This window comes from Macaca nemestrina, chromosome 15 (assembly GCF_043159975.1).
Source record: "Macaca nemestrina isolate mMacNem1 chromosome 15, mMacNem.hap1, whole genome shotgun sequence".
Lineage (NCBI taxonomy): Eukaryota > Metazoa > Chordata > Mammalia > Primates > Cercopithecidae > Macaca > Macaca nemestrina.
Window position 1 is genome coordinate 16,087,851 of NC_092139.1, and position 26,888 is coordinate 16,114,738.

The 26,888-nt window shown below is 49.0% G+C and overlaps 1 protein-coding gene across 4 annotated transcripts in view; it reads left to right on the forward strand.

The window, feature by feature from the left end:
* Positions 1-26,888, forward strand: part of LOC105470708 (phosphatidylinositol-3,4,5-trisphosphate dependent Rac exchange factor 1) — a 205,284-nt gene that overhangs the window by 90,519 nt on the left and 87,877 nt on the right. For all 4 annotated transcript variants that reach the window (XM_011722913.3, XM_024789407.2, XM_071079166.1 and 1 more), the window contains exons 4-5: positions 4,486-4,590; positions 12,953-13,054. In XM_011722913.3, the coding sequence (XP_011721215.2) occupies positions 4,486-4,590; positions 12,953-13,054 (207 nt within the window). The remainder of the gene's footprint in view (positions 1-4,485; positions 4,591-12,952; positions 13,055-26,888) is intronic.

The window sequence follows — 26,888 nt, forward strand, 5'->3', positions numbered from 1 at the left end:
AGGGTGTCATAGTGGGGGCAGGACAGATCCTGTAGGGCTTTGCGTGCCAAGGTGAGGACCATAGATCTTATTCTGAGTCAGTGGAAGCCATTGCAGGTTTTAAGCACAGAAGTAGTGTGGTCTGATTTATGTTTTAACCCCTCTCTCCCCGCAGCTGTGTGGATGGGTAAATAAGTTGGGGAGACTGTTGAAAAATTGAGACCTGACTCTCACTTCTCCCCTCCCCGCTGGAGGATATGTTTGCATGGGCCAGCTCCTTCCCTATTCTGGGTCTCAGTCTTGCTGGCTGTGAAATGAGTGGTTTGGAGCTGATGGTCCCTGTGGAACCACTGTCACCTGGGTATCGTGGACAGCAGCTGCCACCTCTCACAATCCTTGAGTCCTTCCTGGGGGTGAGCTCCCCTCCCCTGGCTGTCTCCAGCTGGCAGTTGTCCCCTTCTCCCCCTTCTCACCCCAAACCCACAACCACATGTTGCGCACCCACTACATCTGTGTATGCACAACTATTTGTCCGTTTCTTCCTGGCAAAGCAATCAGAGCCCCATGTGGGGCCCCTAGGAGGAAATGGAACACTTGGACTCTGAGCTGTCAAGAGCAGCGTTTCCATATTTGCAGAGTCTTGGGCCTGAGATGCAGCTGGGGTCAGGCCGGATGAAAGGACACAGGTGTGATTCAACTGGGCACGGCGCTGCAGAGGGGATGTTGTCCTTTGCTAAATTTAACTTCTCCAAGCCTCAAGCCCTGGGCCCCTGCTCTTCCCACAGGCTGAAGGAGAGGAAAACACTGCAGACTGTGTTGTAGAAGGAGCTCAGGGGATGAGGAATGACAAACCGGTGGTGAGCTTGTTACTTACTCCCTTTCCTGCACCTGTGGCAGACATCGCTAATCAATCACAGCATTCTGCCTCTGGGCTTCCTGTGGGACCCCAGAATCCTCCTCACTAGTGTTCCAGCTGGCACTGCCCAATGACTGGGGTTGGCATGTGGGAAGAAACCAATTTGTCCCTGCTTTCTGGCCCAGTCCCTTCCCTTCATCTCTGTGGAGATGGACAGAGAGACCCTGTCACCTCACCAAGATTTGGGTCTATGTATTTCATTTTCTCCCTTTCAGAGTGTGCACGTATCAAAACTGTCTTTGCTGTACGTCACAGAAACACCAGTTCAGATAGGCTTAAACAAATCAAGGACTTTACTGATGCATGTCAGTGAAATTGTTCAGGAGTGTAGGTCAGCTTCAGACATAGCTAGATCCAGGACTCCGTATGATGATTTCAGGACCAGGTCTTTCTCTGATCTCAGGCTCTGCTTTTATCTGTGCGGTGCTGATTTCACTCTTGGAGAATGGGAGGGGCTTATGGGGTGCGTGCCTCACATGGTGGCAGGGGTTCAATAGCAACTCAAAGAGAGTTTCTCTTCCCAGTGATTCTAGCACGAGTCCTTGCGGACTCTCGCGGCCCAGCTTGGGTCACATGGCCGCTGTTATTAGGACGGGGAATTCTGATTGGTTTTGCCTGGGTCATGTGCTCACTTGTGGTCCCTGGGGTGGGGTGGGACCAGCCTGGGAAGAAGCACGGAGCTGGTCTGAGGGGCCTTTGGCCTCTCTCAGTTCCTCCTTCTGTTTTCTTGCTTTCATTCATCAAATAGTCATGATACCTGCTCTCTGCCAGTGGCTGCTGACCCCATTGACATCACAGCAGTGACCTCAACAGATGCAAACGCTGTCCCCATGGAGCTGACAGTCCCAGGAGATTCAGGGGAGAAGGACAGTGCACAAATGAGAAGTAAAACATCCTGGGGTCAGGGACCATCATAATTCCCAAAATCTGCCTGGGACCCTCCCAAGGCTTTCCCTAAACCCAGAAGTCTATCCGCTGCCACCTTCCTCCTGACTCTGCCTGTCTTTTTTTTTTTTTTTTTTTTGCCGTCAAAACCTTCCCACCTACCACCCTACCCTGTCACAGACCAGTTCAATGAAAAAGATAATGAATTTTCTGAAATAATCATGCTGGTGATAATAGCAACAACATTAATAAGCAATAATGATACTAATTAATATTTAGTGAACACTTACTATGTACCGTTGCAAGCACTTTAATATGAATTCGCCTGCCAATCCCCACAACACCATTATGGTAATGATATCATTGTTGTCCGTACTTTATAGATGAGAATGCAGAGGCCAAGCAATGTTACTTGTCTTGACCAAGAGCTGGTGGCCAGGAGACTTGGGCTATGAACCTAGATGGTCTGGCTGCAGAACTTCTCCTTGGCACTTACAAGGTTGATGCTGATAGTGGTTGGTGAGAGTGGTCATGGGGGCTTTTAACGTCAGCGCAGGTCTTCTCTGCAGGAGCAGGTTTCCAGACAGGCCAGTTCCTGTCACCTACAACAAAATAGTTGTTCTCTTTCTTCCTCTTCCTCTTCCCTGCAGCCTGCATCACCACAGTCTGCAGCTGAAACCCTGATTCCAGATGTGTCCAGCAGACCCTACTCACAAGGTTTTACCTATGGCTGGGTGATCCCCTGCAGCCCAGATGCCTCCTCACCCAGCCCTTTTGGCCTTGATGGCCCCTTAGACTCATTTGAGACAAATGGAAGTAGAAAAAGGTCTGCTTGGACAGTGTTGGGGGTGCTGGGGGTCCCCTCTTCTCCTTCCTTGCCTTGTGTGTGTGTGTGTCTTTGTGTGTGTGTGTTGGCATCTCAGTGGACTGCAGATATTTGATGAGTGAATTGTGCTTTGTGACTCAGTGCATGTGTCCATGTGCATGCTGACATTGGTGGTGGTGTTTGGAGCCTGTAGCTTGCGTGCTGTGATGCTTGAGATCATTGGGTGGTTTCTTGGAGTATGCATCAAGACTGTTTGTCTTGTGGTATGTGTGTGTGTATGGGGGTGCACTGTGGGTAATTGTAACATGATTTGTCTGATATTTTCCCCCATTGATCCATGTTTGTTGAGTGTGTTTATGTTTGTAGTAATACTTGTAGAGTACTTTGAAGTATTGTATGGTGCTTATTGTGTGCCAGACACCGTTCTACTCATTTCACATATATTATTTAATCCTCCAGCAGTGTAAGTGTTGAAGGTCAGTTATGATGTCCGTTTTGCAGATGAGGAAACGAAGGCCTAGGGAGGTGAAGCACTTGCCCAAGGTCACCCTCTACTTAGGGAACATGGAACTGGGTTTCTGGAGTCACTCTGTGCCCTTCAGTATTCTGGTGCAGTACCCTTGGGATGCAGCTTAGTCCAGATTTGTGGCTTGAGATTTGTACCCTGGGTATTTGCCTCCCACTCCCATCCCTACCCTGTGCCATGACCTTGAGCTGACATTGTCACTGGGGTTAAGGGAGTTTGAGTCCTGGTTCTGCCACTGCACTAGCGGCGAGACCCTGGGGAAGTGACTTTTCCTTGGTTTTTTCATGGCTATGTGGGTTTCTTACAGTAGTTACCATGTAAGGCTGTCGTGGGGAGTGAGTAAGTTAACCCCCATTCCAGGAGAGCAGCGTGCAGCTTGTACTACGTGCTGGGCAGTCTGTGCTACGTGCTGGGTATGCATTCTGTGTTAGCCATCAGCACTGACCTGGGCACTTTGTGGCTCAGAGTGTCTGCTCAGATGATGCACAGGGAGCCCCCAGAGTGAGCTGGGGTGGGCTGGGGATGCCCGTTAATTCTAAACCCATCCTACCTTCTCTTTGGTTTCCTATTTCCTGCAGCCTCCCATCGGAAGGCCATCTGGGGGCTTGTTTAGAAACAAGATGAGCTGCTTGCTGTGTGGACCCACCTCTTCCTTCCTTAGCTTGTTCAGGTCTCTTGCACACTCCCACCCCTAGCCCAGGGTTGAGGCCTTGCAACCCTTCCTCCTCCAGTGACCTCACCCACGGCATCCTTGTTTAGGGTTTGGCGGGTTCCGTGAACCATTTGGAACCAAGAATGCTCAGTTGAGAGCTTCCTGCTAAGAAGGCTCCTGTCTCTTCCAGTTCCGGAAACCCTGACTGATGTTTCTGGAACTGGTGACCCACAGGTGACCTTTAGGCTGGAAAGAGTCCATCTTTGGGCTCAGGGGTGTCTGGAGGTCAACAGAGCTAGCCCCCAGCCATAACAACTCTGACTTAAGGACTTTCATTAATTCTACCTTACAGATGAGGAAACTGAGGCACTGGGAAGTCAGGTAACCTGCCCAGGTTCACGGGAAATACAGAGCCATGGTGCAAGCCCAGGCCACTCTTTTTGAGTCTATGCTCTTGACCCCCAAGCCACACTGCTTCCCAAAAGGTTATTCAGGCTCCTGGGTGCAGACCTGGGGCAAGAGTGGAGACTGGGAAGCTGGTAGTGAGTGAAGCCGCTTTACCCGAGATTCCTCTTGCTGTAGCCTCTCCTCGGTCAGGGTAGCCCTTTCCCACTACCCTGCCAGCCCAGCGGTAGGCACATGTCAGGGAACCTGCCTTCTACCATGACCTGCCTCCCACAGGCTCTGTCTTTGTCTTGCAGAAGGACAAGTTCTGCGTGTACGAGGAGTATTGCAGCAACCATGAGAAAGCGCTGAGGCTGCTGGTGGAGCTGAACAAGATCCCCACCGTGCGTGCCTTCCTTTTGGTAAGTTGACCCATCAGCCCTGGTGCTCCCTTGCACTCGGCCTCAGCCTTGGGCATCTGGGCACAAGGGGACTTCATGCTGCCCCATGGTGCCAAATCCCTTCCTTGGCTGGGGTGATCTCCTGCCTAAAGCAGGGATCGCCAAGCCTTTTCCATAAAGGGCCAGCTGGGGAATATTTTTGGCTCTGCGTACCATACAGTTCCTGTCACCACGACTCAGCCCATGCTGTTGTAGCATGAAAACAGCCATAGAGAATGTGTAGAGGAGTGGGTGTGGCTGTGTGGCAATAAAACTTTATTTATAGAAACAAGCAGAGGGCTGTATTAGGGTTGACTTTGCCCATTCCTGGTCTAAAGTAAGGGTTCTAATAAAAATGGCAGCAAGAGTAGTAATTATTAATACTATTGTCATTATTACAATGATTATTATTAGGATTACTAGTATTTAAGGATTATTTAATTATAAGTGAAAGAAAATCCAATTAAAACTGGCTTAAGCGGCCAGGTACGGTGGCTCACGCCTGTAATCTCAGCACTTTGGGAGGCCGAGGTGGCTGGATCACTTGAGACCAGGAGTTTAAGACCAGCCTGGCCAACATGGTAAAACCCTGTCTCTGCTAAAAATACAAAAATAATTAGCTGGACATGGTGGCACGTGCCTCTAGTCCCAGCTGTTTAGCAGGCTGAAGCAGGAGAATTGCTTGAACCTCAGAAGCAGAGATTGCAATGAGCTGAGATCGTACCACTGTACTCCAGCCTGGGAGACAGAGCGAGATTTTGTCTCAAAAAAAACAAAAAACAAAACCTCAAAAACTGGCTGAAGCAAAACAACAAACAACAACAACAACACAAACTGAGGGATTCACTTTTCTGGGAAGTTTAAGACCTGAGAGGGCTGCAGACATGGCAGAGTCTGGGTGTTCAAATGATGTCATCAGGAATGTGTGTCGCTTGACTCTCCTTTTCTCTGCTGTGGCTTCATTCCGAGGCAGGCTCTCCCCAAGTGGTAACAGGGTGGTCCCCGGCAGCTCCAGGCTTATACCTCCAGGCTTATAGCTGAGCAGCTCCAGGATAGCTGAGAGAACTTCCCTTTCCCTATAGTAACAGCAAAAATCCTAGGTCTGATGCTCATTGGCTCAAAACCTTATCCCTGAACCAATTGCTGTAGACAGAGTAATTGGTGGTGGTGTTCTGATTGGTCACTTCTGGAGATGGAGGATGGGGTCAGGTCTACCCATACAGTAGAGCCTAAGGGTAGAGTGGATCCCTAAAGCAGTTGGTTTGCATTTGTGGGAATGCAGGTAAGTTGGGAATGGATGTTAGTCAGGAAAAACTGTAGACATCCATGATGGTGTTCCCTATACTTGTAGAGAGTCTCGCTTATGTGTAGAACGGATTCTTATTTGTGACCTCCTTTGAGCCTTTTAGACCACTATCTGTTGTGTATGAGTCAAGATAAACATTTGTCTGCTTTGTAGACATCTCAAAGGACAGTGGTTTAAACAAGGTGGACTCTTACTTCTCCCTCTTGTTAACAGTGTGGGTGCAGACTGTCTGGGGCTGGTATAGTGGCTCCAGTGTCAGGGGCTAAGGCCCTAGGGTATGGTGCTCATTGACCTGGTCTCAGATGACCTTTGACTACATCCCAATTCCAGGTGGCGGGGTGGAGGGAGGGCGGGAAGGAGAGCATACCCTTCTCATTTTCAGGGCGCCACAGGAAGCTGCACACATCTCCTCCCCTCACGTCCCATTGGCCAGCACTCAGCCACACGGCCACCCCTAGATCCAAGGAAGACTGGGAAATATAGGCTTTATTCTGGGCAGCCATGTGCCCAGCTAGAAATGTGATTGCTGTGGAAGAAGAATACATTAGGGGACACTGCATAGCCTTTGTCACAGGTGATTCTGATGACTTCACAATATTAAGTGACTTTCTAGGGGTCCATACTAGAAAAGTGGTTGAGCTTATCCTGGGTTTCAGTCCCAGTCTTTCACCTCTGAATCCCTTCTCATTTGGTCACAGACATCTCTTCCCCCATACCGTTTGTTCTCCCAACAGCACACAGCGAATTCAGCACATAAAAGTAGAACAATTAGCTAACATAGCATACAGGGTGTGAACCACATTCCTACAGTGCTAAACTATAAAATAATATCCCTAATTGCACTTCTCCTTCACGCACAGTATCCAACAAAGTGTTTCCAGAATTTCGATTCCAAATGTATGTTTCCTTCACAAGTGAGTTCATGTTGCTTGGCCCAGCTCCAGTGAACATCTGAGGAAGGGCAAATTGGCGGACTGATTTACTGATTTCCATCTTTCTCTCAAGTGAATTAAGCTTTCAGCACTGTTGCTTTTCATAGCCGGTATCTACATCTTCACATTTCTGTGTTTGCACTTACATTCATAATATAGTCTGGGCAGAATGCAAAGACGAAGTCATGTTAGTGCAAACCCCACATGGACAGAAATGGCCATGTCTGCAGTGACCTGTCGGCTTGCAGGCAGCACGACCCTGCAACAGTCCCTGCTGCCCAGGCTCTGGGCTCCCTGGCTGAGGGTCCCACCCTCTGAGGGTATTCCCTCAGGTTCAGCTGGGTCCTGGGAAGCAGGAAGATGTGGGAAGGGTGTGGGAAGGGAAGGGCTGAATTTTCTTTCTCTTTCTCTTGCTTTTCTTTTTTCTTTCTTTCTTTCTTTCTTTCTTTCTTTCTTTCTTTCTTTCTTTCTTTCTTTCTTTCTTTCGCTGAATTTTCTTTTTCTTTCTTTCTTTTTCTTTCTTTCTCTTTCTTTCTCTCTCTTCTTTCTTTCTTTCTTTCGCTGAATTTTCTTTTTCTTTCTTTCTTTTTCTTTCTTTCTCTTTCTTTCTTTCTCTCTCTCTTCTTTCTTTCTTTCTTTCTTTCTTTCTTTCTTTCTTTCTTTCTCTCTCTCTCTTTCTTTCTCTCTCTCTCTCTCTCTTTCTTTTCTCTTTCCTTCCCCTCCCCTCCCCTCCCCTTCCTTCTTTCCTTTTTTTCCTTTCTTTCCTCCTCCCTCCCTCCCTCCCTCCCTCTCTCAAGCAGTCTTTCTGGTGGGTCACACTGCCCTGTTCGTAGCGGCAGCTGGGTGGGCCGGGCTGGGCAGGGGAGGATGCGTGGGGTGCCAGCACATGTGCCATCTGTCTCCCTCCTTACTGGCGTCTCCCAGCTTTTGGCCACCTGCAGAAGAGCTGTCTTGAGTCTGTTATGGGACATTAAGGCTTTGGAAACAGACAGAATCTGGCTTTCTATCCATGTTGTGCTGGGCACCAGCTGAGTGATGGAGACTAGTGGAGCAGTGACTTTCTTTTTCTCTGCCTCAGTTTTCTTGTGTGTAAAATGGGGATGATTTATTCATTTACTCATCCAACAACTTCTTACTAAGCACCTATCCTGTGGTAGGGATCATTCTAAGGTCTAAAGATCCGACAGTGAACAAGGCAAGAAAAGTCCCTGTTCTCATAGAGTGGCTATTCTAGTTGGGGGAACTTCAATGATAATGTGATGTTAAATTCTCTGGAGGATGTAAAATAAGGGTGACAGGATGTTTTGAGGGAGTTAGGGTGGTGGCTGCTGTTTTAGATTGGTCTTTGGGAAAACTGCATCTTACGTGACATGTAAGCAGAGACGTGGATGAAGTAAAGGAGAGAGAGAGGCAGGAGCTATGTAGCATTTCAGAGAGATAGACGACCTGCATGTGCAAAGGCCCTGCGGTAGGGTTGTGTTTGAAGAATTGCAGGAAAGCCAAGGGAGACCAGAATGAAGGCCGTAAGAGAAAAAGCAGGAGGAGATGAGGTCAGAGAGATTGAAAGAAGCCAGATGATGAAGGAGCATCTAGTCAATGGAAAGAGTCTGACATTTTTTGTTTTGTTTTGTTTTTGTTTTTTGAGATAGGATCTTGCTGCATCACCCAGGCTGGAGTGCAATGGCACCATCATGGCCCACTGCAGCCTCGACCTCCTAGACTCAAGCCATCCTCCCATCTTAGCCTCCTGAGAAGCTGGGACTATAGTGTGCACCACCATGCCCAGCTAATTTTTAAAATTTTTTTGTGGAGATGGGGTCTTGCTGTGCTACCCAGGCTGGTGTTGAACTCCTGGGCTAAAGTGCTTTGGCCTCCCAAAGTGCTGGGAGTATACTCCCAGGTGTGAGTCACTCTGCCCAGTCCAAGTATGAGATTTTAAAGAAGCTTTTTAATTAAAGTGTAGCATCTATGCAGTAAGTGCACCCCCAGGGTGACGAATGCTTACATATGTCTATAGCATGGAACCACCAAGATTGAAGAACATTCCCATCACTCCAGAAGGTTCCCTCTTGCCCCTTTCCAGTCATGGCCCCCAGACCTCCAGAATCTCTCTGCTGATTTCTCTTACCAAAGCTTAGTTTTGCCTATTCTAGCATCGTCTGTGAACGGCATCATTCAGGATACGTGTGTGTGTGGCTGCTTTTGTGCAGCGTGATGTCTGTGGGATCGCTCTGTGGGATCCCTTCATGTTGGAGCTCATGGCATTGCCTTACAGAATGTTCCGTTTTATTCTCAGTGGGTTGGGAAGCCGTGGGAGGGTTTTGAGCAGAGGCATGACTGGAACTAATTTGCATGGTGAAAGACCCCCCTGTCAGTATCTGGGTAGAAGTGCAGGTCCAGGGAGGGGCTTGTTTGCATTTCCTAGGGGACCGGGACAATTGCCACAGATGGGGTTGTTTAAAACAACAAAATTGATTGTCTCTCAGTTTTGGAGGCCAGAAGTCCGAAATCAAGGTGTCGGTGGGTGCTCCCTCCTGGGGCTCCAGGGAAGGATCCTGTCTAGCGGCTGCCAGTGCTCCTTGGCTTGTGGCAGCATTGCTCCAGTCTCTGCCTCTGTCTTCACATGGCCGCCTTTTGTGTCTTTCTCCCCTCATAAGGACATGAGTCATTGGATTTAGGGTTCCCCTCTAATCCAGCATCGCCTTATTTTAACTAATTACCATACATCTGTAAAGACCCAATTTCCAAATAAGGTTGCATTCTGAGGTTTTGTTGGGGGCCTGGCATTTTGGGGAACACCATTCAACCGACTGCAGGGCTATTGCAATGTCCGGGCAGGAAGCAATGGTGTCTGAGAACAGCGTGGTCATGGTGGGAGAGGTGGTTGGATTCACATAGAGCTTGAAGGCCTGAGCTGACACAATTTGCCTGATCATTGACTTTGGATATAAATGAATGAAAGGAGTCAAATGTGACTTGAGAGTTTTGTGCCCGAGCAGCTGGAAGAATGGAGTTGCATTTTCCCAAGAGGGTGCAGGCTAGGGTAGGACAGGGAAATAAACATTCCCTTTTGGATGTGTGAGGTTTAAGATACCTGCAGTACATCCAGGCAGGGTGTTGGGTGGGCAGCAGAGATTCTAGTCTGGAGTTTAGGGGCTGGAGAGATGAAACCTGAGTGTTTCCAATATAAGGAAAGATGGTGTTTAAAGCCAAGTCAGGCCAGGCACGGTGGCTCACACCTGTAATCCTAGTGCTTTGGGAGGCCGAGGCAGGCAGATCACCTGAGGTCAGGAGTTCAAGACCAGCCTGGACAACATGGTGAAACCCTGTTTCTACTAAAAATACAAAAATTCGCTGGGTGTGGTGGTGGGCACCTGTAATCCCCGCTACTCAGGAGACTGAGGCAGGAGAATTGCTTGAACCTAGGAGGCGGAGGTTGTAGTGAGCTGAGATTGCACCAGTGCACTCCAGCCTAGGCGACAGAATGAGATTCTGTCCAGGAAAAGAAAGAAAAAAAGCTGAGTCAGGGTGGGATCAGCCGGGGGGCAGCGTGGACAGAAAGGAGGACTCAGGACAGTCCAGGAACGTGCTGCCATTAGGAGGTTGGGAAGACCATGAGGTTGACGCCTCACCTGAATCACTTCTGTGAATTTTGGGCATTTAAGGACTTCTCAGAAGTTCTTCCCATAGTGCCTGAAATGTAATGAGAATAGTGAATGCTAGCTCTGTGTGTGTTTGCCAGTTTTTTTTTTTTTTTTTTTTTTAAAGAAAATAAAGTGAAACAACAATCTAGAATGTTTGTGGGGAAATGTCATTGGTGGCTGTGAAAATCTTGTGAAAATTCCTTGATCCTGGACCCTTCTCCCGCCAAGCCCTGGGGGCTTCTAGAAAGCACTTCCCCACCCCCAGGCACCCTGCACTCTGCCCAGAGCTGACATCACCAGGGCAGCTTGTGGCAAGTGCTGGCTCCTAGGACAAAGGCCTGAGTGTGAACAGCGTGGGGCCCGCATCTCCCAGCTGCTGCAGCCTCAATCCCCCATCTGTGCCAGGGGTAAACATGGGTGGGGGCCATTCAGCTCAGCTAGAGCTGGGACCTGGGGTCCCCAGAATTCTGCTTTTCCAGGCAGGGCCTATTGTGATCCCTAAGAGGCAGTGGAGGTAGCTCTGAGACTTGGGCCAGCTCTTTGTGCCATGATTTCCCCGTGTGTGGTAGGGGACAGTGGTCCATGCTTATTTCCTTAGGCTTTTGGCATGAACTTTATGTGTATGTGAAGCACGAGGCACAGTGCCTGGCACATGGTGGGCACACGGTATGGGTTCTTATGGTCTTGTTTTCACTTGAATATAAGCAGGGAATTTGTTTCGTTGGGCAGTCCCCCGGTGCTTGGAGCTGTGCACAGCACACAATGTGTGTTTGTTGAATGAATGAATAAATGATAGGATGGGAATCCCTTTTCCTAAGAGTCTGGATTCATTTCCACTTTGCCAGGGTGGTGTCGAGGAGGAATGGCTGGATGTGCTGGTGGGTTGTTCCTTCATTAGTTAGTTGGTTAGTTCATTCACTTACACATCATGGGCACATAGTGAGCCCGAGGGACCCAGGACTGTGAGGGGCATGGCAGGGAAACACCGCAGAACTCATGGTTCCTGCCAAACAAAAACGGATTCTTCAGTTGGAGCAACAGTGCCTGTAATGTGATTGAGAGCCCCGTGGAACAAATAGCCACCTATGGAGGCTCCAGGAGGAAGAAGTCAGGTTGGGTGGCTGGGCTGGCCTTGGTGCATGGGTGGGCTTGGGGTAAGGGCACACGGGCATCATGATTTCAATCCCAGACTCTGTGTCAACCCGCCTGGTTCTAGGTCCCAGTGACTCACTTTTCTGGGGTCCTCTCATGCCCCAGGGGTCTAAGCTGTGAGAGGAGAATAATCATAGTTTTCAGTTCATAGGGTGGTTGGTGGTCGGGAGCCCTAGAGGCCTGCTGGAAACATGATTAGCTCTTGGTCAGTGTTCGTGATGGATGATGGCAGTATTATTATTATTATTTTTATTATTGGGGAAGAGAACACATTCCAGACAAGAGGCATGGAATGAGCCGAGAGAGGCAAGGGGGCTGCAGGGCAGAAGTACTGACATGGACGACACTGAATTGATTCATGTGGACAGGAGCTTGGGGGTGAGCGTGGGAGTTAGGGTAATGGTACTCCATTCCTAAGAGAGCTGCACTTTTTAACTCTGCAAGCCAGATTAGAGGTATGCATATGACAGAATCACGTACACTCCTCCCAGGTAAAGAACTAGAACATTTTCAGTAACAGTTGAAGATTCCCAGTTCTTTCCAACCCGAAACTCTCCCTCCACAGAGGGAACCCCCACTGGAATTGGGTGCATTCCTTTAACACGCATGTCTTTATATTTGACCTCATACATGCTTTCCATAAACAGCACCTAGTTTTATGTCTTTAAAAGATTTCTATAAATGGTTTCATACTGTACATATCCTTCTTTCTTTTGCACAAGAGTACATTTTTGGGGTTCGCCCGTGTTGCTACTTGTGGCCCTGGTTATCTCATTTTCACTGCTGTATAGCTAGCTACCATTGTATAAATCTGCACAAACAGACTGAAACAAAAATACAGATGTTTCCATTCTCAGGTGATGGATATTTAGGTTGCGTCCCATTTTTTACTGTTGTAAACAAGGCATTTTTGAGTCTCCTGGTGTGTATATGTGAAAGCTTCTCTAGAAAAGGAATGGGTGAATTTTTCTGCAAAAGGCCAGATAGTCAATATTTTAGGTTTCGCCACTATACGGCCTTTTTTTCAACAACTCAGCTCTGCCTTTGTAGCTTGTAGGGGGCCACAGACAATGTGATGGATGTGACTGTGTTTCTAATAAAACTTTACCAAAATGGGGAGTAGGCAAGATTTGGCCCACTAGGCTTTGTGTTGCTTATAAATGATACACATTTTCACTTATCCTAGGGGGTGCTAAATCGCTTCCCAAGTGATTGTTGCCGTGCTCTGAGAGCGTTTCCCATGGTTGAGGGTGGCCATGTCCCTGTGCTCTCCTTGGTGGGTTTCATGAAGGTCTCCTGTCCCTTTGCAGAGCTGCATGCTTCTGGGAGGCCGGAAGACTACGGACATCCCTTTGGAAGGCTACCTGTTGTCTCCGATCCAGAGGATCTGCAAGTACCCGCTCCTCCTTAAGGTGAGACTTTCCCATATTTGAAGTGACAGAAAACGCGTTGACTTCAGCATAACATAAAATTTGTTAGTTCAAGTATCTGAGAAGTCTAGCAGCAGTGTCAGCTTTGGACTGGGCTGGATTTAAACCAGGACCCTGCCTCTTTCTCTCTTGTTCACTCTGCTTTCCACCGTTCAGGCTTATTTTCAGTGTGGCAGCAGGTAGGTGGCTGTGGTTCTCCTGGCCTCACATCCTCTCAAGTTTAAGGTCAGTGGGAAAGAGTGAACCTCTCTACTAAGAGCTGAGGAAAGTGCTCAGATTCGTTCTGTCTTTGGCCATCTGCGGCCAGGGGAAGGTCATATGCCAAATGGTTTGGGCCCGAGTCATGTGCTTTGACCTGGACCAATCACATGAAGCCTTTGCATGTACCATTTATCATCCTCCAGTCAGCTTAGACCCGTGCTTTACCCCTGAACCAATCACTATTGCTGTGCTCTGATTAGCTGAGACATGTCCCACACTCCACTCTGATCCAATGACAGTGAGCAGGGCAATGTTGTGTTCTGATTGGCTGAAACCTGGGTCAGGTGCTGCACTCTTGAACCAATGATTCTGAGCAAGAGAATTCTAATTGGCTCAGACTTGGGTCATGTGCTCCAACCTTGAACCAATTACTGGGTCCCACAGGCCATGAGTGAGGACAGATGAACCCCACCTGCCCAACCTCTGAGCTGTTTGTGGAAGGCAGGGTGAGGGCAGGCATAGGCATTGACTGGGCAAATGCAGCCATCCATACACCTGCTGTTTCCTTCCCTGCCACCAGCCCTGGCTTCGTCTTGGCTCGGCAAAGCACGGAAGGTTTGCTGCTTGTGTGGGAATGGAGAAGTCTTGATTCTAGGCTTCGTGCTGGCTGCTGGACAGATCCTGAGCCCGGGGAATGGCTCTTCCACCTTCCTCTGTTCTCAGCCCAGAGTTTCAGCCCTTGGAAATGGCTGAACAAAATGGCTGTTGGCTGGAGCCTGTCCTGGCTCTGTCCTGAAGGCAGCTGTGTCTCGGGTTCCCCGGGGGATTAATTTGGCTGGTGGGGCCTCATTCACACACCTTCTCACAGGGGCCTGTGTATTTTTGCTCCATGAACTGGAAGCAAAAGGGGAGGGGAAGAGTACCAGGGCATTCTTCTTCTTGGTTTTCTGCTGGAGAAGGTGGGTGATGCTGGAGCCTCTGAGCTGGGCCAGACCCTGGGGCCATCAGCTCTGCCCACAAACACACACCTTTGCCGTGCACCGCCACGGGGGTGGGCCAGACGCAGCTCTCCCATGCCTCCTGTGGTCTGCTCCTGCTGTTGATCTCCAGCAAACTCGAAAGGAGCTTCAGCACTTGTTCTTGCCATGGGTTTGATCCCTAAATAGGTCTTGGAAATGCTGTAGCTCAGGTCTTCACCTGGGTGTGGAAGAAGCTTCGGGTGAAACTTGTAAACTGGTAGCCTGTGGACCAAATCGGGCCTGCAGATGTGCTTCGTGTGATCTGTGTGGTGTGTCTTTCAAACTCGGATTAGCTGCCAGCATTAAGAGACAGTGTACTGTAGTGGTTAGAGACAGGGTTGACAAAACTGTGGCCTATGGGCCAAATACAGCCCATGGCCTGTTTTTGTACAGCCTGTGAGCTAAGAATGGTGTTTACTCTTTTTTAAAAAGGGTTGTTCCAACAAACAAGCAAAACCCCAGAAGAATATGTAGCAGAGAGTGGATGTGGCCAGCAGAGCCTACACTATTTACTATCTGGCCCTTTACAGCAAAAATGTGCTGACCCCTGGATGAGAGCCAGGCGTTGTAGCCGTAAGCAGTCTGGGTTTGGATTTCTCTGTCATTTACGAGTGTGTGACCTTGGGCAAGTCACTATCCTTTCCTGTGCCTCAGTTTCTCACTGAAACATAGGGTTTGTATTAATGGTACTTATGGGGTTGTTATGATAAGTAATCATGGACTTAGTTCTAACAGCAACTCAGCCAGGCAGGCACTGTGATTAGCCCCCTTTTGGAGATGGGGCAACTGAGGCACAGAGAAAGGAAGTGGCCTGTCCAAGGCCACATAGTAGATAAGCAGCAGAATCATGATTAGAACCCGGGCGTTCTGATTCCAGAGGGCCACCCCTACCCATATGGCTCTACTGCCTGTTGAGAGCATTTTGGGAAGTTAAACTGCCAAAGTGCTGGAGTATCAGTGATGCTGCCCCTTCTCAGTTCCCTAAATGGGGTCTAAGGTCGGTGGCCCTTTGTTTTGAGACTGGTCTCCTTCTTCTCTGGATTTCAAAATCTTGAACATCTGACCCATGAGAAGAACCAGCAGCCATAGTCCAGAGCCCGAACTGAGGTTTGGTTTCTGGATCTTGCGAAAGTCTGGGTTCCAGCAGGCACTTGGAACTGCAGCTTCCGTGACATATTTTAACACACGGTGTGGCTGGACCTGTGTGTACTGTGGACTCTAAGCTCGATGTGAGGCCCGGGCATTTCTGAGGCCTGTTCCCATCTCCCCAGGCACCAGAGTTTGGTCTGGTGGGATTCCTGGGCTCTGGATTCCCGGGAGAACAGAGAGAGAGCAGGGGCAGGAACCGCCCGGCGACCCGCGGAGGAAATGGCCCGCAGGAAATGGCGATGGGGTGGCCGCGGTTCGCTGTCCTGGCCAGATGGCTGTTTACACTGCCCACTTGCGCTCCGTGGGGGCATGCCTTGTTTCCTTGGTCTCTAGCTGTGTTTATCAAGTAGGAGATTGCAGGGTGGGGGGTGCTGTTTAGGAGAGAACAAGCAAGGCCTTAGACTCCCGTTGGGGCCATGCCTTGCTCCCTGCCTGACAGAACTGCTCAGTGTGCCCGGCGTTTGGCACCAGAGCGGGAATATTTGCATCAGCAAACACCCAGGGCTGAGGGGAGCGCTGTCCCCCGGCCTCCGGAGTTCCTCCTTTCTGTCACATTTTCCAGTGGATTTTCAAAGATGATCCCATGAACTTGAAGCAGCTGAGCTCAACCCCCCAGCCCACCCCCTCTGGCTTCTCCAGATTCCGACACCCTTGCAGGGGTCCCTGTGGCCCTCTGAGCCCCCTTGTTTGAGCTGAACTCCCACTTGGGGTGGGCACCCAGGTTGAGGAGCCTGGGTAGGAAGAGGGAAGAGGCGAGAATAAAAGCCTTTTTGGGAACAGCCCCCAAATGCTGAACTTGAACGTTGCCTAAGAATAGCCGGAACATTCTATCTCGACTCTTCAGCCCAGGCGCGGGATAGACAGTTGGCATTTCAGGCTTTGTTGACTTTTCCATTCATGTTGCCAGGGAAATGATTCAGGTTTGGGGTGATGCCCCTGGTGCACAGCTGGCAGGTGCCCGGTGGGGGGCCCAACTGTCACTGATCCTCTTAGTTATTTCCTGGTGATGCGCACATCTGTGTTGCTGCTCGCTCTTCACAGCTGTGAGCAAGACAGACCCGGACCCTGCCCCTTGGAGCTTCCAGCCTTGGGCTGGGCCCTGCAGGGACTTGGAGTGTGTGGCAGGGGCAGGGGCCATCCTGGGGCCGACTGCAGGGGACACATCCTGTCTCGGGGGCAGTTGCCACCTTTGCCCCCAGCTCTCTGGCCACTTGATCTTGGTCTCCTCTACTGCTTCCTCGTCTCTGGGGCCTCTGAGGAGAGATGGGCCCCAGGCTTAGTCCTTTGGCCGTTTACCCATCTAGACTTGCTCCTGTGGTGGCCTTATCCACTCTGTGGCCTTTTTAAAAAAAAGTATACTCAAGGGTTGCGCAACCATTACCACAATAATTTTAGAACATTTCCGTCACCCCCAAAAGAAACCCCAGACCTATAAACGCTCACGGCTCATCTGCCCCTCCTCTGGCCCCTGCTGACCACTCGTCTGCTTTGTGCCTCTGTCAGTTCTTCGCCTGTTCTGGATATTTCCTCCAAGTGGAATCACACAGTGCTGCTCTTTCGTGCCTGGCTGGCTTCACTTAGACTCATGTCCTCAAGGCTCAGCCACATTGGAGTGTGTCGGTGCCTCCTTCCTTTTTGTGGCTGAATCATCTTCCGTTGTGTGGCTGGACCACGTTGTGTTTATCCACTCATTAGCTGACGGACATTTGGGTCGTTTCCACTTTCTGGCTGTTGTGAGTCACGCTGCTCTGAAGGTTCATGTACGGGATTTGTGTGGATGTTCCCATGGCCTTAAAGTCCGTCTGCATGTGGATGACTTCAGCCTGGACCTCTCCTCTAGACCCTGGACTTGTCTTCCTGCCCATTGAGTTTCTGCATTTGAGTGTCTGGCAGGCATCTCTTGTCGAGCATACTCATGCCTTTCCCCAGACCACCTCCCCACCCACCTCTCCATCCCCAGCTCAGCAGACAGTCCCTCTGTCCTTCTGGTTGCTCAGGCGAAACCTTGGGATTACGTTTGGTGTCCCTCTTTCCCCGCCCCCATGTCTCGCCATGAGGAGGTCCTGTCGGCTCTGCTCTCAGACTCTGTCCAGAGTCCAGCTGCTTCCGAATGCCTTCAGTCCCTACGTGCTGGGCCACTGCCACAGCCCCAGCCCCAGCGGGCCTCCCTGCCTCTTCTTGTCCTCTGCAGGCTGCTCCCAGCTCAGCAGCTAAACCGAAGTCAGTTCATGTCACTTCTCCCCAGACGACCCTCCCGGGGCTCTCTGCTCACTCCAAATAAGGTCCAAGTTCTTTGCCATTGCCATCTGCAAGGTCCTACACGGTCTCACCCATGATCCTCTCTGACCGTCTCTGCTCAGCCAGGCTTGCTTCCTGAAGCTCTGTGAACACAGCAAGCAGGTTTCTGCCTAAGGGCCTTGGCACTTGCCCTTTCTTCTGCCGGGACATTTTACCCCATGTCTCCTGAGACTCGTTCCTCATCTTTGTCAGGCTTCTGCTGCTCCAGTGCCTCCCGCCCGAGCCCTTTCCTGGCCACCTCTGCGATAGAGGAGCTGCCTCTGCCATTCTCTGTCCCCTTCACCTTGCTTTTATCTTTCTTCACAGCTGGCTCACATTCTGTCCTGGGACGCTTGGTGTCCTGATTGGTTTTGTGACGTCAGCTCCCCAAAGGCAGGGATTTGGGCCTGTTTCCCTAGTGCCTGGAATGGTGCCTGCACACGGTAGATACCCCTGGTCACTTAGTGAATGTGTGGAAAGGCCACCCCTGTCTTCTTGCCAACTGTTTCTGAATCCAGAAATTGGGACTTTTATGGTGAAAGTTACTTATGTCCAAGTATCAGCTTGATTCAGAACTTGTTAAACATTGTGGGCCCCAACAGGGCACATCCTGGGACCTGTCCGTTCAGAACAGCTGCTGTAGTGGCGTTGCGTCCAGGGATGTTTTCCGCAGAATAGCTGCTTGGGGTACAGCCTTGGGTCTGGTGCACAGCCGCTGGTGTCTCCTGCACCTCCCATGTCTGTCTGTGGGTGATGCAGCTGTCACCCAAGTGCAGCGCAAGGACCTTGTCATTCAGCTGCTACCTCTGTCTACTTAGCTGGGAGGAAAGTGGCCGATACTGAGGTCAGCACTCTTGGGATGGCCTGAGTGAGGTCCATTGTCAGGGAGGTGTTGACCTCAATTCTCAGTGAAGGGGGACAGCTGGGAGTGACATGTTTCGCAGAGCATGGACGTGTGCTACTCATAGCTTTCCAGAAGATTTTAGGTGGCACCAGAGCAAACTTTATGTGGGGTGGGTGGAGGAGGGAGGGGAGAAGCCAACATTAAAAAACAGTGACTCACGCAGTAGAATACTACTCTGTTAGCAAATGCCTTTCCATCTTCCTAGTGTCCTCCAAGAGAGAGCCACAGTTGGTGCTGCAGTGTTTAGGGTTTTTGAAGCCATTCATTCATTCACCACCTATTTATTGAGCAACTATTATGTGTCAGGCACTGCTTGAGGTGCTAGGGGTACAAAGTGAACAAAACCAGCTTGAACCCCTGTCCCCTTGGAACGGGACATTCTTCTTGGGGGAGATGGTGGCAAATGAGTAAGAAATGTGTATGCTTGTTTAGATGGAATATTTGGATGCTGTGGAAAAAATAAATATCAGGTTCAGAAGATCAGTAAGGACCAGGAGTCACTCAGGGGGTTGCAGGTTTAGATAATGTGGTCGGGGAAGGCTGGACTGAGAAGGAAACATTTGAGCAAAGACCTGAAAGAGGTGAGGGAGGAAGTCAAGCAGGTACTTCGGGGAAAATTGTTCCAGAGGGAACAGCCAGTTCAAAGGTCCTGGGGCAGGACTGTTCCTGGTGTGTCTGGGGAACAGTGAGGAGGCCAGGGTGACTGGAGAGGAGAGGATAGGGAGAGAGCGAGGGAGGAAGGTTAGAGAGGTAATGGAGCCAGGTCAGGGCCTTTGTGAGGTCTTTATTTTCCATCTGGGTAAGGCGGGAGCCATGGGAAGGTTCTGAGCAGGGAGGAACAGGATCTGCCTTAGTTCTAACAGGGTCCCTTTGGCTGGGTGTGGAGGATGGACCGTGGGGTGGTCAGGGTGGAGTCAGGGAGACCAGGAAGTACTTGGCTTCAGTGGTTCGGGTAGGAGATGTCTGGACCTGGTGGTGGCAGTGGAGGTGGGTGCATTTCATGAGAGTTGCCTTTTCACATCCTTTGCCAGTTTGCTATTGGACAGTTGTCCTTTTGATTTCCCAGAGTCCTTCTGTTATTCTGGATACTTTGGGTTCTCTCTTTGGAGTTTTTGTCTGACTGATGTTACACAGTGAGCTCCTCATCTGCTGGGGATTGGGCATTGTCACCGTCCTGCTGAGAAAGGACAGGAAGTCAGAGATCTCTTCACTGCAGCCCCCTCTACCCTGACCCCATCCTTCCCCAACCACAGTGCCCACCCCTTCATCCTGTCTCTCGGGCCAAGCACCAACACCTCGCCCACAGCTGCTCCAGAGACTCAACCTGTGTCAGCCTGTGCTCAGGCTCTTTCCTGTGTGGTGAGCACTAACCTCGGGACACCCCTTGTTGGGGAGTTGGTCGGGGGGTGGTCCTGCCATCACCTCTTCCTTTCGAAGCCGTGCTCAGATGCCCCATCTTCGAAGGAGCCTTCCCAGATCACCTTTTGTGGGGTCCAGCCTGGATTCTAATTTCTCCTACACTGTGTGTGGTTAAGAGTGAATACAGAAATCCAAGTCTACCTCTTCTTAGCTGTGTGACCAAGAGCAAGTTGCTGAACCTCTCTGTGTTGTCTCCATTTTCCCATCTGTAAAATGGGCATGGTAGTTACCTCCTAGGCTTGCTGTGAAGATCAGATGAGACAATGCATGAGAAAACTCATGAAAGCATTTTGCATATTACTGAGTAAATGGTCATGTTTGTTCAGTGTTGGTGACTCAAATATTGTAATGGTTTTTATGCTTATCAATCCTAGCTCCTGACCTTATTAGCATTGCCTCTTTGAAATCTGACTTAAACTCTGTATGCCTCAGTTTTCTCCTGTGAAATACTGCCCTAGTTACTGGTTATTATAACGATGAAATGAAAAATGTCTGTAAAAAGGTGAGATGTGCTTAATATTAGCTACTTTTATTGTTTCAGCATCTGTTTTTTCCAATATTAATGTAGCTACATTAAGTTTCTTTTGACTAGTGTTTTCCTGAAATATCTTGTTTCTCCTTTTGTGGTTGACCTATCTGAATCCTTAGGCTTCAGGTGCTTTTTTTGTTAACTCCATAGAGTTCAATTTAAAATCTGATCTAATAATATCTTCTAACAGGAGCATTTAGTCCACTTATATTTATTGTGTTTATTAATATATTTGAACTTGGTTCTGCCGTCCTTCTTTTTGATTTCTGTGTATCCTCTTTTTTTGATGCTTTTGCCTCTTTCCATGTTTTATTTTGGATTGTTTTAGTTTTTTGGGGCTTAGTTGCTCTTTTTCCTTTATTTCTTCTATTTTTATTTATTTTTGCTTCCACTAAGTTGGAATTTATAGCTGTCATCACCACTACCACCACCACCATTACCATCACCATCAATCACCACCATCTCTTACCATTTTACCCTTTTCTCTAGAGAAATGCCTGTATAGAGCCTGGAAGTGGGAACAAGAGGTATAGAACTTTATGGTGAGCCATGCTAGGGCCTCTTTGAAAGGTTGGATATAGAGCTCCTGAATGTCAGAGCCTGGAGGGTCAGTAGAGACCTACCAACCTAGGGTCACAAACACAGATACCTGCAGGGCAGGTGCAGGAAACAAGTGAGTAGCTTGGTTGTAATTTAGCGAGGTGGGTGGGAACTGTGGCAGACTAGAGGGCACTCGTCCCTTCTAAGGAGCAGCCACCGCTCAGCCCAGCCAACTGTTACTGTAAGGTGGAAACGCAAGCCCAGGGTGGCCAGAGCTTCTGCTTTGTTGACAGAGGCTGGCGATAGCATTTAGCTTAGTCTCATCACTACCTTGCATAGCCAGGAGGCATAGACACAGAAAGGGGAGGCAACTTGTCCAAGATCACAGGAACTTCCTGATAGAAGCCCACTTCCCACTCTACCCACCTTTCCTCTGAATAGAAGAAAGGAGTTTTTAAAACCCACAAGCATTGTTTCCTTTCTCCTGCTAATTCCTAATTGGTGGGACTACAGTTTCCTAGACATGCAGCAGAAGCTGAAATTGTTAAAATTGGAAATACATTTACATGAAATCTGCATATTATTTGCATGCATGGAGGGTGTTTGTGGTTTTTTTTGCAATGCTGGGCAGCTCTTCACTTCTGGGTTCTCTTGGACTTTTTTGGACAGATGTTTTTCGCTTCTTGTTTTCTTTTCCTTTTTTTTTTTTTTTTTTAAGTGGTGGTGGGTATCCTTAGCACCTCTTCATTTGCATTCTGCTGTCACCCTAGGTATGGCCGCAGGGGACTTCAGCACTGTGGGTACAGGAGCAAGCCAGGCTTCCTGAGCTTAGATGGCAGAGCCTTGGGCAGGCCTGTGTGACTGGAGGCAAGTCACTGAGTGCAGGATCAACCCCTTCCTGGAGCTGGCTGAGGTGTCCCCAGAAAGTGGGTATTGTTCTGCTTGACACCACCTCCCTGCCTCCATGAGATGCCTTTTTCTGTTTGTGGAGAGGACAGTATGGCTTTCCAACCCCCACCAACCCCAACTCACAGGGAATGGTGGGTATTGTCACGTCTTCCAGTGACAGTCGCAGCTTTGTTTTCACACTGTGGGTTTATGGATTCATTTTCTGACAATTTTGCTTGCCAGTGACTGAAAATCTACTTTATTGTTTTTATGAACTTATTAATTAAACTTGCGTTTTAAAAAAGAATAGAAAACAGAAAAGACCGACGGTAGGTCTGACTTCAGGCACAGCTGCATCCAGGGCTCAGGCGATACTGTCCTGGCTCCATTTCTCCATGTCCTGCTGTGTTTCCCTCAGTGCCAGCCTTGTGCTCAGGAGGCTGCTTTCTCACAGTGGCATCGTTGGTCACCAGCAGCCTCAGGCCTGTGTGTGACCAGCGTGCCCACCCAGGAAGAGGAGAGCGTGCCTTTCCCAGCATTTGCATAGGAAGTCCCAGCCTGAGGCCCACTGGCTCAGCATGGATCCCACACCCTCCTTGTGTGGCTGGGAGAATGGAAGGTCAGGCTTTAGTCACAGATCCGCACTGGGAGCTGGCTGGGGTGGCCTCTCCTGGACTCCATGGCCCAAGAGAGAAGCAGGTGGAAGCAGTGGGCCTCTGCAGCTCGTCCTCCTCGCTCCTTGCCACCTCCTCTTCCTCTGAGCCCTTTGTTCTTCTCCCAGTCCTCTCCTGGGCCTTGGGTTGAGGCTGAGTGATCTGGGCCTTGGGTGAGGCTGAGTGAGCCAGTAGGAGCTGGCCTTAGCCACGCTTGTTTTGTTGCCCTGGAATTTGAGGCCCTGCACCTCAGGCTGCCTCTTATGGCCGTGCTGGGAGCTGAGTACACAGTTTTGGGGACATGAAGGGGCTGCTCAGAGCGGACACCTTTGGACATCCTTTGAGTAAATGTGATTGCAGGGGTGAGAGGGAGGTGAGGCATCTCGCGGAAGCCCAGGCTTCTCTGCGCCGACATCCTCTCTTCTAGGAAGCCTTTGCCTGGGGCCTCACTCGTGAAACCACATAGGGCTCGAGGGGTGGATGCTGGGGAAGGCAACTCAGCCTGGGTCCTGGAGGGGTTAATGCTGCTGGTTCACAGGGTAGTCCTGGCACACCCCTCCCTTCCCCACTCTCAGTTTTTCTGAAGGATCCCCAGGACCTGCCCTGCTCAGACATTTTGTATTCTAAGAGTCTGATTTGGGGGTGTTCTTTTCCAGCTATTACTGTTTTTAGAGGGGCCTGTAGATGTGGTTGGCATCTGCCAAGTTCACTTCCGGTCTCTGTGGCCTTGGGCAAGAGGCTTTTAACCTCTCTGTGCCTCAGTTTCCTCATATATAGAGTTGGATGATAATAGTACCTACCTCACTGGGATGATTTGAGGATGAAATGACTTAATACACTTAAATTTCGAGCAGTGCTTGGTGCACAGTAAGTACTCGGTAGATGCTAGCTATTAGGACTATTACCACGACTTCTGTTTTCACTATTACTCCTTCTATACAGAAATCATAAGAAATAGTCACTATTACCACAGACATAACGATGATGATGATGATAAATATTGTGTCCTTTCTGGGTACCAAGATTTTTACATTCATCACTCCATTGGATCTTTACATTAGCCTTAGGGGGTGAGTCTTAGCCTCTTTCACGGATGTGCACACTTGGCTTTAGAGAAGTGAGGTCACTTGTGCAAGGCCACCCAGCTGAGATGTGGTGGAGGCGAAGTAGAGACCACGCCTCCCTTTTCCCAGCACCCATTCTCTTGACCACAGGGCTTTCCAATTTCATGATCTGATACTGGGTTTGAGCTAGAATAAAGCATTAGTGGGCGTGAATCTATCATTGATACCTCTATTGATGGGGAACTTACTACCTTACAAGGTAGCCCCCTCTCTTGTGAGAAAGCTCCAAGTGGTGTAAGAATGGATTAATCCAAACAGTGGTCTCTTGCACAGATCCCGTAGGACTCCTTGAGGTCTTACAGATCCACTGGGCCTCTTCATCATGTAGTTCTCCCAAGATGCTTAGCGAGCAAGCAAGCATCTCTTGGGTTCCTTCCAGAAATACTCTTCTCTGGGCCAAGTCCTGGAAGTTCACGTATCTGTTCCACTTTGGATATGGATTCCGGGGTTTTCAGTACCATAGTATGTCTCTTTTGAACGTGACTCTATTCTAATTTATTAGGACAGTCTGTTCAGTTCTGAATTGGGCAGGAGCTCCTCACCTCCCTCCTTTCGCATGTTAGACCTTTGTTAGTATCGCTCAAGCTCTCGTTAGCTTTGAAGACACCCACATTTTATGCCTGTCTGAGACTAACTGGGACACCTTCGAGATTCCATATCTGTGCACTCTCTCTGAGACTCTGAAACAGTAGCAACGTTTTCAAATAAGAGATGGAAAAACTAGCCCACGCTGACTTACACAACATATATATGTAAAATATAAATAGGCTCACATAACTGAAAAGCCATGGATAGATGGCTTCAGGTATGGCTGGATCATGGTGTCGCAAGGGACTTGCCCAACTGCTTTCCTAAGCTGCTGCACCATTTTATATTTTTACCAGCAATGTAGGAGGGCTCTGTTTTTTTCATATCCCCACCGACAGTTGTTATTCATGTTTTGGATTATAGCTGTTCCAGTAGATGTGAAGTGGTATCTCAGTTTGGTTTTGTTTTGCATTTTCCCAAATGATGTTGAACATCTTTTCGTCTGCTTATTGGACATTTGTATATCTTCTTTGGAGAAATGTCTGTTCAAGTCCTACGCCTGTTTTTTACTTGTATTATTCATCTTTTTGTTGTTAAGTTGTAAGGGTTCTTTATATATTCTGGGTACAAGTTCCTCATCAGATGTGTAATTGATACTATTTTCCTGCATTATGCGAATTGTCTTTTCCCTTCCTTTTTAATTTTACTTATTTTTTGGCTTTCACAGTGGGATAGTATCATTTGAAGCACAAAAGTTTAAGTTGTAATGAAATTCACTTTATCTATGTTTTTTTAAGTTGCTTGTGCATTTGGTCGTATCTAAGAGCACTTTGCCTACTAACCTGTGGTCACAAGGAGTTTACCTCTATGTTTTCTCTGACAGTTTTGTAGTTTCAGCTCTTAACATTTAGGTCTGTGATCCATTTTTAGTCCATTTTTGTGTGTGCCGTGAGGAAGGGGCCAGCCTAATTTTGTTGCACATGGATATTCAGTTACATCACTTGTTGAAAAGATGGTTCTTTTGGCCATTTAATTGCCTTGGCATCCTTGTGGAAAATTAACTGACCATAAACATAAGGATTTATTTCTGGACTCTTATTTTTTTTTTGATATGCATTGATTTTTACTTTTGATTTTCTTTTTTTTTTAAGTTCTGGGCTACATGTGCAGAATGTGCAGGTTTGTTACATAGGTCTACATGTGCCGTGGTGGTTTGCTGCACCTATCAACCTCCACCTTTTTTTTTTTTATTTAAAGAGATAATAGAGACAGGTTTGTTCTGTCTCTCAGGCTGGAGTGCAGTGGCCCGATTATAATTCACTGTAACCTGGAACTCCTGGGCCCAAGTGATCCTCCCTCCTCAGCCTCCCAAAAGCTGGAACTACAGGTACACATCACTGTGTCCGGCTAAGTTTTTAAAATTTTTTCGTAGAGATGGTGTCTTTCTGTGTTGCCCACGCTGGTCTGGAACTGCTGCCCACCGGCTACAATTCTTTTCCATTGATCTCTAGGCCTATCTTTATACAGTACTATGTTGCCTCTTTTTTATTTTTATTTTTATTTTTATGATGGAGTCTCACTGTATTGCCCAGGCTGGAGTGCAGGGGCATGATCTTGGCTCACTGCAACCTCTGCCTCCCGGGTTCAAGCGATTCTCCTGCCTCAGCCTCCCAAGTAGCTGAGATTACAGGTGTGCACCACCATGCCTGGGTAATTTTTATATTTTTAGTAGAAACGGGGTTTCACCGTGCTGGTCAGGCTGGTCTCGAATTCCTGATCTCGTGATCCACCCGCCTGGGCCTCCCAAAGTGCTGAGATTACAGGTATGAGCCACCATGCTTGGCTGTTACTTCTTCAGATCTTGAGAAGGAGTGTGCCGGGAGAGGAAGCAGCAAGTCCAAAGGCCTGGAGGCAGGAATGGGCCCTCATTTTTTGAAGCTCAACAGAGTGGAGCCAACACACCCCTGTGAACCAAGACACCAAAGCTAACACTTCCCTTGCGGGTTTGGTCCAGCCTTGGGCCTGGCCAGGCCTTGCTTGGTTTCAATTCCCTACCCCTACCACTGACCTAGAGCAAGAATAGAGATAGAGACAGCCAGACAGAAAAGGGAAGCAGCCTTTTTTTTCACTTTTACTAACTACTGGGTGTCGGCAGCCCCACGGGGAACCCCTGGAGGAGAATCACTGAGATTCCAACATCCAGGGTTTGGGAGGAGCCGATGTGGTGGCAGTGCCCGTCAGAGGGGTGCCGTGGGCCCGTCAGGTTTTAGTTTCAAGAATAAAAGTGGTGAGGGCTTCCTATTTGTTGGGGGAGGTGGGAAGTGGCCCAGGGCCTCAGGCTGGAGAATCACAGAATAGTGATTCAGAAATGTGAGCTCTGGAGCTGGACCGTGTAGCCATTTAGCTGTCCCTGACCTTGGGCAGTAGACCTTGCCTCTCTGTGAGCCTCAGCTTCCTCATCTGTCAGGTGGGGATAGTAGAAGCACCTGCCTGCTAGGGCCATTGGGAGGCAAAGTAATTTCACTGATGGCCAAGCTAAACAGAGCCAGCAGAAGGAAGAACGCGGTTTCGTGGTGAATGTATCC